This window comes from Diaporthe batatas (genome assembly GCF_019321695.1).
Source record: "Diaporthe batatas strain CRI 302-4 chromosome Unknown Contig00016, whole genome shotgun sequence".
NCBI lineage: Eukaryota > Fungi > Ascomycota > Sordariomycetes > Diaporthales > Diaporthaceae > Diaporthe > Diaporthe batatas.
Genome location: NW_025408563.1, coordinates 217,015 through 228,936, shown reverse-complemented (window position 1 = coordinate 228,936; position 11,922 = coordinate 217,015). Strand labels below are relative to the sequence as shown.

Genomic DNA, 11,922 nt, shown 5'->3' with positions numbered 1-11,922 from the left:
ACTATTGTGTTTGATTCTTAATTCTGCATCAGCTTCAGGATATAATTTACTGCCAGGTCACTGCTGTCGCACCCATCCAACTGCCCAGTTTCGGGCCTCAGGCTACAAGGCTGAAATGTGACAACCTCGCTTTTCAGGACACAACGCAGTGATGCCTGGGCCACGGTTCCGAACATCTGTTTGCTTGCAGCTCCCCGCCTGAAGTCCTCAACTCAGATTAGTCTCACCGGTGACTCGTCAACCATCACAAGCCATTTCGACCACACCGAGGCAGGACAAGGCCTATCTGCTCGTGTCACTCCACTCAATTGTACAGGTCACAAGGTGTCGACAACATGGGAAGTGCACCACTTCTCGACGTGGCAGCAATGTGTGTCGATCCCCCTTGGATGCTGAGATGCGCGTTGCACGTCTTACGAGGCCAAGCTGGCAGTTTACGAAAGCTGCCACTGCCAATGAACCAATCTCAGCAATTCGCGAACATCCTCGGCGAGACAATCGCCCCTGCCCAGCCCCCTTTCACGAGGTTCTTGGCCTGTGATTGTTGCCCCCCGGGAGCATCAGAGCTGAGTCACCACAGCAACGCGCAGTGTCCGTGTGACGCCTTGTGGTGGCTGTTGCCTTGATGGAGTCCTCGCCTGTGGCACACCAAAGAGGAGTACTTGAACTGCAAAGATCAAGTCAACCGCGCCGGAGTCGACACAGTCCAAGTTCCAGTCCAGGTGGAGCACCTCCCCTTCGGCGAGCGTCCCGTCCCGCGAATGTAACCTATACGGGGCTCATCTTTCTGGAACCAGAAGAAACTGGGTAGACTGACACTGGATCTGCCTCTTTCAGCAATCGTCCGCCTCCCAAGGCTTATGACCTTCCATCTCCAGCCTTGTTACCATGGGGCTCGGGGGCTCGGAGATCCTGGGTGTCCTTGGTTTGGAACTCGGTGTGGCCACCCGCTCGAGCAAAGGCACACACACACACACACACCCTCACATGTGCAGTTTTTACGTGCACACACATCATGATATCTATGGTACAGTACACACATTGCGGTACAGTACCGCTGCGCCAAAGGGCAAAGCTGAGCCAGGCTGCCACGCACACCTTTGTCGCCGACACTTTTGCCCTGGACAGCGCCTCATGTGCGCCTGGGGCCTGGCCCGCTTGTCCAACGCAGGCCCGGGCTGAGCAACGGCATGTTGTTGTCCCGATGACCGAAGCGCGGCTCCGTTGGCAGTCCCAACACCCGGCGCGTTGGTGTCTGCGGAGAGTGGTGATGCCTCGGGGGTGGGCCTGGGCCCCGAGGTCAGTGGTGGCTTGCTGCCGAAGCCCTGCCCGCTGTCACGGCCCGAGCATGTGCGTGCCTGGCACAAGCCTTGATGCAATCCTTCCGAGGGTCCACGGAGTGGGCCACGTTGCGTTGGTCCCTTGCTTGTTTTACAGACAAGCCGGCGAGGGCGTCGGCAAGCGCCAGAATGAAGCCCCTGAGGCCCCTGAGGCCATGGCCGGCGAGTGCAGGCCGCCCGCCACATGGCATAAAAACTCCACAGGGGCAGCCGACGTGGCGGTGCAGCGTCAGCATTCGCTCCCTGCGTGTGTGTGCACCCAAGGCGCCCGACTCTGAAGCGCGCCCAAGGCAACCCGATTTATGCCCTGCATAAAAGATGCCAGAAAAAGGTATAGGGCTGAAGGCTGAAGGGCCAGCAGGATCAGTGATCGCTAATGCCCCAGTCGGGTGGAGGGATCATACGGACGCGAGTTCTGCCTACGGAGACGGCATAATTTAGCCCATTTGGCAGCTGCACACTGCAGAGTGGCAGGCAGAGTGACTCACGCACTCACTGCCCAGGTGCCTAAGCAGGTACTCCGTCCACGCCGGAGTTAGTGCCTTCGAAGGAGTCATCTCTGCCTAGCGGCCCTTTCTCTCTGTCACCTTCTCCCTGTCTCGTCCTCTTCTTATTAAAGAACAAAGGGGTTCCCGGCCGGACCAAACTCTCGAGGGCCGTTGTGTGTTGCATCGAAACCAATTTGCGACGATGACGACAACCAGAGCTACCACGGCTGCAGCCTGTAAGAATCGTTGTTAACAGAAAGGGCAGAGTTGCTTGCCTTGATTTTCTGGGGTCGTGCATTGTCTCTCCACCCCATCTCTTATCGCCGTCTTATCGCTCTTCTTCGCCGCCTCAAGGCTGCAGGTATCCCCGTACCCAAGTACCGAAGTACCAAACCACCCAGGTACCCAGGTACCCCAACCTTTCCCGACTGACTCAGCGGGGACCGTCCTTTCTACGCACTCTGGTTGGCCAAGGCTCGCGACTGGGAGCTTGAACGGCAGAGCACAACAACTTTCGTGCTGGGACTGCGTTTCCGCCTGACCCAGACGAAGCATCACCACCATCACCTCACAAACGCCGCCTTTGTACGAGCTCCTGCGACCCGCGGCTCCCGCCCACGTATTTATTACTCTAGTATATCGCGTCTGTCACACGAGCAGACCCCACCCTTCCTACCTTTTTTTCCGACATCGATACCCGGTTGAGTCCGAAGCCGACAAATATCAACCAACCCACCCCGTCCTCTTCCGCGGCTATCCGCTCCCTGCGCCACCGACCAAAAGTATCCGATTGATCGACTTTCCCACCCCACCACCCGCGAGCCATCGCGACGCTCCCTACCCAACCGGCGTCACGATGAGTGTCGCCTACGAGCCGCGCTCGTTCCACGAGGACAGCCCATATGCCCCCGTCGGCGAGAACGACCATGACATGAACAAGTTCATCAACGAGGCCAATGTCGCCGACATGGCAAACCTGGCCGCTGCCACATACGAGCCTGCCAGCGAGTCATCCCCAGCCGTCTTCGACCCGTCGCCCTCGCCTGCCCTCGAATTACACCCTGTCGGTCCTCCCAACGTTGACCCTACCAATGTCTCTGTTCGGGACTTGTCGCCAGCGGCTCCAAATGCCTTCGGCTCAGCACAGCCTCAGCCCCAGCGCATCAAGCCCATAGCGAAGCCAAATCGGGAGGTGACAAAGAGCGAGGATGGCAAGTTCATATGCACGTGGGAGGGCTGCGCCGAGCTGGTCAAGAAGTTCCAGAGGAAGTGCGAGTGGAGGTGAGTTGATATTCGTCCCCCGAGTCTGCTCTCGAAGCCCGTCTTGTTTGCTGATTATGCTGCTAGTAAACACATGGACAAGCACGAGCGCCCATATGTTTGCACCGCCAAGGGTTGCGAGAAGATCCAAGGGTTCACGTACAGCGGCGGTCTCCTGCGACACGAGCGCGAGGTACACGGCAAACACGGAGGCCCCAAGAAGAAGCTCCTCTGCCCACACGTGAACTGCAAGAGGTCCAGCGGCAAGGGCTTCTCCCGCCAGGAGAACTTGGCCGAGCACCTGCGCCGCGTCCACACAACCACCGGCCCCATGCAGATGGACAGCCCGGGCGACAACAACACCGACGACAGCACTAGCGATGTTGCGTCCGCCGCTCTCGCCGTCATAACCAGCGTCGGCATGAGCCCCGCGAACATGGACCGCCTCTCCCCGGACGCAGCGGGCCACAACACCCACAACCACACCCACACCCACGCCATCAAGCGCAAGCGCAGCTTCGACGAGGCCATGGGCGACGACCCGGACGACCACCGGCCGGACGAGGACGTGCGCTCCGAGAACAAGCGGCTGCGCAAGGAGGTGGACGAGCTGCGGCAGCAGCTGGACGAGAAGAGCCGCGCCAACAGCGAGATGCAGGCGCAGATCCAGGCCATCCAGAACGCCCTGGCCAACCCCACGCTCCAGACCCTGACGTTCCCACAACCGCCGGAGCTCTAGGGGGGCCTCGAGGATGTCGGGGCCGCGCAGGGTGTCGGCGGTCGGCAGCAACGACAGCAGCAACCGCAACAGCAACCGCAACCGAAACGGCGGGAATACCTGGAGGTGGACCCTGGTCCCTCAGCAGCAGCATCGCCGCTCCAGCCCACCGACTCTGACTATCCCTTGGAGCCGCTGGACCTCGCCGCGGTCTGCACGGATCTGTCTTACTATGACGAGCAGAACGGCTGGCAGTCCGCGTCCTAGCGATGGGGGACGGGGATTAGGGTTGCAATCTGCTTGTTGTTGTCGACCGTCATGAGGAGGACTTATTTGGGTTTGCATTGAAGGTGTTTGGTGAAGAGGTACTTTGGTTCTGTCTTGCTTGATTTCCTTGTGGTGTTCTGGCGCGGTGATATCGGTTTCGTGGACTGAAGGCAGGCGCAGCTCGCATGGCCTCCATTCCATCCGTCTCATTGTCAAGCGCGGACTGAGGGACCGGGTCTGGAGTAGTTTTATTTCCTTATTTTGTTTGATTTGGGGTGTTGTTGGACTGTTTTCCGGCGGGTATTTTTTTCAGCGGTGCCCAACCGGTCGGTGTTAACAGCGAGGACTGGATGGCACGGGCGTGTGCTTTTCTCTTTTGGACAACTCAAAGATATCCTTCCTGCCTTTGTTCTCTCTCTTCATTTTTAGTATCCATCTCTGGAGGCGTTCAGGCAAGTGGGGAGGGGAGACCCGAGGTCCACTTGATGAGTTTTTTTCTATTTGGAACGGTCCTGCACACTGAGATACCCCCATTGTAGACGACGGATGCATACAGCCAGAATTAGATCCGCAGATCAATCTTCACGCCGCTCAACAAGTTGACTCTGTTGGCGCATGTGGTCATAGACTCTTCTAAATTCTTGTGCTTTGCTGCTGTGTGATCAATCCGTGTGCCTTGACTGTAGGTGTCCTACGATTTGAGACAGTGATGAGCCTGGCATTGATGCTTCATGTGAACCAAGACGTAGCATTTATCCTTGGGCCCTGCTATCACCACCTGACCGGGTGTTTTGCCACTGCAAATCACCGGGAAATTTCTGGGCTTTTACTTCAAATTTTCCTTTTTTAACTAATGATTGACTCGTTACAGCCCGATTCAAGCCATTTGGGTGTCCAGGCTGCAGGATAGAAGCAAGTCTTCACGCCCAACTGGTTTCGCTTCTATTCCGCATACGTCCGAAGACATACACGTTTGTCGGTGTATGTTTCCCAGCTCGGAATCGAACACCACCGCGCATCAACGGCCGAAAGGCACCGGATTTTGTGTTCTCAAGCGCAGGACGGCCCAATGCCTGTCACTGAGAGTCAGTCAAGCTCCTCTGCTCACACACACCCAGCTAGATGTATCATAACTCAAAGAAACTCTCTCTAAACCAGCCAGCTCAACTTTCTCCATGACTTAACAGACCAAGCACTCCTCAGCACTTTTCAACAATGAAGTTCTCTATATTTTCTGTCCCTCTGGGTGTCGTAGTATTTGCTTCGGCCCCGCCTGCAGCCGAACTTCTCAGTTTCACTCGAGACGACTAGCCTCACAAACCTGCCTGAAAAGCCGAAACAACAGTAAGTTCCCTAGAATGGCAAGGCAACTTTCGCTAGCCGCACATAACCATTAGGATCATGCCTCTGAAGCAGTGTACCTTTATTCGCGCGTGCGGGGCGGCGTTGCATACCCCATGTACAGCCACGCCGAGTCCCAAATCAGCTTGTAAATGATTTTACGTATTGCAACAAGCGGACATTCATTTCGGCCTACCCTCTATCAGTGACATCCGCCTAATTGAGACCCTTCTTCTCGCCCTCGGATACAGGTCTATGTCGTTAATTTCTCAACGTCATCCTGAGCTAAGCTTTTGTTGAATTGCTTCCTCTCGTTCTCACTCATGGCCTAGAGATCGATAGCCACACCATCTCCAAATTTCTTCCCAATCTCCTCTAGTGTGAGCCCCTTCGTCTCTGGGTAAAACAAATACATTATCGCCGCCCCGAAAATCGGAAGCACGATAAATATTATATAGTACTTCCAGCCAATGGTGGTAAAAGCAACAGGTGCACACATGGTGTAGATGAGGGACATGCAGAAGAGCGCTGATATGCTGAAGCCGGCGCCCTGTGTGCGAATGGAGGTGGGGAACAGCTCGCTGGCATAGACATAAGACGTGGCGTCCATAGAGCCACCAAAGAAGGTGACAACTATTCCGATGAAGCATCAAAATCAGCCCGGACTTGTGAGGGAGGGGCAAGCCAAAGGCAACTGACATAAATATAAAAAGAAAACATCGAATCCGTTGCCAATCTTGTTGTCCGTGCTTCCATACCTCGCCAAGCAGGCAGTAAAGCCGGCGACTGAGATAGCACAGCCAATCTGCGTGTTTGAAATGGTGAGCTTCCAATGAGTTTGTAGCGGGAGAACTGTCTGTGGAATTGCATACCTGCCCCACTACCATGGTCGGTATTCGCCCGAATTTGTCAAGCCACAAGGAGTTCATGTAATTCATAAAGGCGGCCCAGCTATCCCAGACAGCGTACAGTAAGAGAGGTACAGAGCCATAGAGACCTAGGCCGTTGTACAAAAGCACCTGGTAGTTGTTGATGACAAGGCAACCAGTGGACTGAACCAGAGCACTGTGAATTTGTCAGCACAAACAGGAATGCGCCAGATCACGCGGACTTACAGTGTGAGAAATCCAAACAGAAGCCGTTTGCGGCAAGATTCTCTCTTGAATATTAGTACCCATCCCTTGAGCCACCCCTGCCTCCACCCCTCTCTTCTCTCAAGGTCAAGCTGTTGGCGAATCTGGTAAAACTCCTCCCGGGCCAGAATATCGTCTTGCTCGCCAGGTAGCCGGTGCAAGTCCTGCAAAACCCGAAGGCCTTCGTCGTAGCGGTCCATGGCATGAGATAGCGCGGAGACTCAGGCAGCCACAGCGATCCGACGAGCAAGCATAGTGGGGGGACGACTTGTAGCGCGAGGCATAAGCGCCATTGTGCGTCTGGCGACGAGAGATAGAAACACCCAAATCCCGTCCAACCAGCCAAAGCCTTTGATAGGCAGTCAGCGGAACAGACAGAGTACCACGGCCGGACGGGGCCAAAAGGTACTCACATATCCCACGCAAAGTATGAAGCCGTGCGTCCCCACCATCCTCCCTCTCAGGTGAGCCGGTGAAATCTCGCTCTGATACAATGGAGTAATCACGTTGACCATGCCGACGCCTAGGCCCATCAGGAATCTCCCCACAAGGAACATTGCTATATGCACAGATGCAGCCTGGATTATCCCGGCGATGATGCACAAGACCGAAGTCACCTGGATCGCCACCTTGCGCCCGGCCGCGTCGCCCAGCCAGGTCATCAAGATGCAGCCCAGCAGGCCACCGGCCGCGAAGACGCCGTTCGTGGCACCAGTGATTCGTGAGCTCTCAGCGGCATTTGGACCATGCAGGTCGATCCCGAAGTACCTGAAGAACGAGTTCAGTCCTAGCACTGCTCCTATGATCGCCGAATTGTAGCCGTAGGTGAGGGAGCCGAAGGTGACGAGGAACACTATCAGGAAGTTGTACCGGTTTGCCGTTGCAGCATTGTTGGTAGACATTGTCATGTACAGTGAATTCGTGCATTCGACGAAGGGACCCAGGTGAACAGAGAGACTATGGGCTCCTATAATGCCGAACTACACTTTTATAGTCCACCATATGGATTGTGATTTGGCAAGTCACTCTGAGTCGGGAGGTAAGTAGACGCGATGTAACCTCGCACTTCGAATGCGAAGAATAATAAGTTCGCTTTTACATCTGCACCCCGCAAGGCATGTCAGCACCAATGTCGCACGCCGTGATGGCCTTGCCTCGGCAGTTGCTGACCTCAGCGGAGCACGTACTATGGATCTGCGATGTAGTCAAAATGGCAGACCACATTTCCTGTTCTCGTCAGCCCTAGAACTGCGGACATGTAGTACGATACTACGAAAGATCAATACACCCCTTCACTCGTACTCAAGCTGATACAAAAAGGTTTATCGTTTTGTGAAGAAAGGTTATGCAACTATAGAGAAAAACAATGTGTTTAATATTTAGGAACGAAAGTTAAAGAATTAGAGACCCAAAACGAATTATTCCATATTAGGTCAAGTATTATCATTCTACATAAGATGCTAGGATTAAAGTTAAAAGTAAATAATAACTTATATAATAGCTATGCACATGTTCTACAGTACCTCTCTTATCTTTTAAAACTTAACTTAAAGAGATTAAGATTATATCTTAAAGTTAATAATATCTTTCTATTTAAAAACTTTATCTTTATTATCTTTATTATATTCCTTTAATCTTTTAATTTATAATTTCTTATAAATCTTTTATAACTTTTTATTTATATTATATACTTAAATTATAAAAAAAGTATCACACTCTTTTATAATTTAAGTCTTATATATACTTAATTATTTTAAGTAATAAAAACTAGGTTATAAATATTTCAAGTATTTTCTAAAGTATTATAAACCTTGCTACTTCCTATAAAGCTATTTTAATAAATATTTAAGTTGCGGGTATGCTGGTCTCAGCGAGTAGAAATCCGGTCCTGCGGAAGTAATATCGGCCGATACTGGCCCCAAATGCGATGCTATGTTTCGCCGTGTTAAGGCCGAAAATACGGAGCAGAGGGATCGGCAGACACAATTCGGTTGAGGCTCAATTGTCTAGGCCGGGTTATTAGCAGCCATGAATTCATGGGTGGGGTTAGAGTGGGTGGACAGAAAAAATCCATGTGGACGATCTCGAACCCACTTCTTATAGATCCACCAAAGGCACCACATTGATTTTACTAAAGCCAATTGCCACAGCTCCACACCCAGCACATGTTCAATGTTATCTCCGTGTGAGAGTGCCTGGTGCGTGGCCGCCCGGATGTGACGATGTTGCATGCGCATCAATCCGGGCTTGAGATCGACGGGAGACTCCCTATCCCACGCCTCCCACATACATGTCCACACTGGCTTACTTAACGCTCCACCGAAAAAGCTCAATGCGTAGTTTCTTACCCAGATCCATAAATATGCAGACGTCCGCCGCGCGTGGGAAGAAGACCGCAGCCGCATTGCGTCACTCGCCGTTCCCTCGCCCTGCCTTTTTCGATTGACACCGTGGATGGCGATGCGGCGATGTCCAGCGCAGGAAACTCCCCATTTTTTTTTATCCCTCTGCTGTAGCACAGTAGGTGCGAATCCGAGCCTCCACACGCACGCGCATTAATAACTGCAGCATATCTGTACATCTCGTCATGGGTCCGGATACGTCATACTGTGAATATGGGGTGGTATAATACCGTGCAGTAAAGCCATGAAATGCTGTTGAGTTTGTAGTGTTATATATGTTCTTTTGCACGAGTTCCCTACCACCTCTCCGGTGGTCACTCAGTCAGCCAGCGTGTCAAAGATGGTCGCCGGACAGAACCCGGCCAAGGGCGAGCAACAACAGCCCGGAATGGACCCCGAAGCCTACAAGCAGCCGCCCTTCAACATCCCACAGGCGCCCAACCACCGCGCCCAGGCCGAGCATGACAAGGAACAAGGCCACCTGGATGTCCCACGCGAGGAGAACGACATGGGCGCGCAGCAGGAGGGCCAAGAGGACTCCTCGGATCCGTACACCAAGACACACCGCCGCCGGCACAGCTCGCTCGCAGGGCTCACCAGGAAGGACCGCCCGGAACCCCCCGGCGGGATGAAGGAGCTGACCGAGGACGACTGCTACGACAGGCTCGCGTACGGCTGGCCGCGCCGCAAGAAGTGGGCCTTCCTGGGCGTCATCGCCGCCATCCAGGTGTCGATGAACTTCAACACGTCCGTCTTCCCCAGCGCGGTGGCGCCGCTGTCGGAGCACTTTGGCATCAGCGAGCAGGCGGCGCGCGTGGGGCAGTGCGTGTACCTGGTCCTGTACAGCTTCGGCTGCGAGCTTTGGGCCCCCTGGAGCGAGGAGTTTGGGCGTTGGCCGGTCCTGCAGCTGAGCATGTTCCTGATCAACATCTGGCAGCTGCCGTGTGCCTTTGCGCCCAACTTTGGGACTATTGTGGTCTGTCGGGCGCTGGTAGGCCTCTTCTTCTCCTTCTTTTTCGTCATCGTTGCTGCTGCTGGTGCTTGACATCTTGGCGGTGGCATCTCGGAACGGACTCTGACGGTTTCATTCATGCAGGGCGGACTTTCCACGGCAGGCGGCAGTGTTACGCTCGGCCTCATCGCCGACCTGTACGAGCCAGACGACCAGCAGTGGCCCCTGGCCTTCATCGTGCTCTCGTCCTGCATAGGGACCTCTATCGGCGGCGTCATCGGCGGGCCCATCCAAAAATGTAAGCATACGTCCCAATCCTTGTATGCACAAGAGCAGTAGTATATATATATACACACATACATATATCCTCGGTTCAGCCTCTTGATGGACTAATAACTAATCACTCGGGCCTACTCCCCGCACCCGCAGACCTCTCTTGGCACTGGTTCTTCTACATCCAGCTCATCTTCGGCGCCGCGGTCCAGCTGGTCCACTTCTTCACGCCCGAGTGCCGCAGCACCATCCTCATCGACAAGGAGGCCAAGCGGCGGCGCAAGGCGGCGCCGGGGCTCGAGATCTACGGGCCTAACGAGCTCAAGGCGCCGCGCATCTCGCTCAGGGAGGCCGTCAGGATCTGGGCGCGGCCCTTCGAGATGTTCGCGCGCGAACCCATCGTGCTGTTCCTCTCGCTGCTGTCGGGCTTCTCCGACGCGCTCATCTTCATCTTCCTCGAGGGCTTCGCGGCCGTCTACAAGGCGTGGGACTTCTCGGCCCTCGAGGCCGCGTGGGCCGTCATCCCCATCAATGTTGCCTACCTGGTCGCGTACGCTGCCTACCTGCCGTGGATCCACCACTACACGCGCACGCGGCACAAGAAGGGCGATGACTTTGCCGCCGAGCGCCGCATGAAGATCCTCCTGTTCCTGGCGCCCCTCGAGCCCGCCGGGCTGATCGGGTTCGCGTGGACGTCGCTCGGCCCCGCGTACGGGGTGCACTGGGCCGCGCCCATGGTCTTCAGCCTCCTGATCGGGGTCGCCAACTACGCCATCTACTTCTCCACCGTCGACTACATGATCGCGGCGTACGGGCCGTACTCGGCGTCGGCGTGCGGCGGCAACGCCTTCGCGAGGGACCTCCTGGCCGGCATCTCGGCCATGTTCGCGGTGCCCATGTACGAGGGCATCGGCAGCGAGTTCCCGACCGAGTGGGCCAGCACCATCCTCGCCGTCCTGTCGTGCCTGGTTGTCGTCCCCGTCTACGTGTTCTACTGGAAGGGCCCTGTGATCCGCCGCAAGAGCAAGTTTGCGCAGGCGCTGGCCGAGGACCGCGAGGCTCACGGCGGGAGGCGCGTCAGCCAGGCGGGCAACTTGCCATATGGCGAGGACCCGTTGGCGTGACCTCGGATGGGTGAGATTACATTGGTGACTCCAAACAAGGCTTATAAAACTGTAAACTAGCTACTGTCAGTAAATTTAACTACTAAGAACCTTGCTCGTAAGAAGAGCATAAGGATGAATAAGGACATACATAGTTGATAAATGTGCTTTAGTGGAATATGTAGTGAATTAGTGGCATAAATTATGGTTTGTTTGCTAGTTAGAAGGAGTATATTTTTGGGTGTACCAGCCGGTTTGGTGGGTGCGAATAACCCATCTCATTCAGAAAAGAACACTACCGCGTATCGAAAGGTACTGGATTTTATGTTCTCTTGTGCAGGAAGACTGTTATGAGATCCAGTCGAGGCCCTCTGCTCATTTACACCCAGTTGGATCACGTCTGCCACCCCTGACCATATGGCAGCACCAGCCACTGCTACTCAACCGGTTGAATTACGTGAATAGAATACATTGGTGATTTCTAAGGTTGCGATGTCAAAGCTCCGAGTTGGCACCGTCAAACCCATGGCTGATCAATTCAAGTCATGCCGGTACTGCTGCACAGAACGAATTCGCGAAGCCTACTTGGGCCATCATCTTGTTCCTGGTTTACCAGTGATTAGGTGGTCATTCTCATGAGAATAA

At 54.5% G+C, this 11,922-nt stretch overlaps 3 protein-coding genes across 3 annotated transcripts; 2 read left to right on the top strand and 1 right to left on the bottom strand.

Annotated features, from left to right (window-relative positions):
• Positions 1 to 166: 166 nt before the first annotated feature.
• KVR01_011529 (uncharacterized protein) lies at positions 167 to 4,711 on the top strand. Its single transcript, XM_044783087.1, has 2 exons — positions 167 to 3,109; positions 3,176 to 4,711. The coding sequence occupies exons 1-2, from the start codon at positions 2,685 to 2,687 to the stop codon at positions 3,825 to 3,827; spliced, it is 1,077 nt and encodes a 358-aa protein (XP_044639238.1). The 5' UTR covers positions 167 to 2,684; the 3' UTR covers positions 3,828 to 4,711.
• Positions 4,712 to 5,742: 1,031 nt separating this feature from the next.
• On the bottom strand, positions 5,743 to 7,449 carry KVR01_011574 (uncharacterized protein; the record flags this gene model as incomplete). The annotated part of the gene is made up of 5 exons (XM_044789617.1): positions 5,743 to 6,047; positions 6,114 to 6,219; positions 6,287 to 6,479; positions 6,530 to 6,711; positions 6,961 to 7,449. The coding sequence occupies 5 exons, from the start codon at positions 7,447 to 7,449 to the stop codon at positions 5,743 to 5,745; spliced, it is 1,275 nt and encodes a 424-aa protein (XP_044639283.1).
• Positions 7,450 to 9,289: 1,840 nt separating this feature from the next.
• KVR01_011694 (uncharacterized protein) lies at positions 9,290 to 11,298 on the top strand (the record flags this gene model as incomplete). Its single annotated transcript, XM_044794360.1, has 3 exons — positions 9,290 to 9,940; positions 10,046 to 10,199; positions 10,331 to 11,298. The coding sequence occupies 3 exons, from the start codon at positions 9,290 to 9,292 to the stop codon at positions 11,296 to 11,298; spliced, it is 1,773 nt and encodes a 590-aa protein (XP_044639403.1).
• Positions 11,299 to 11,922: the final 624 nt, after the last annotated feature.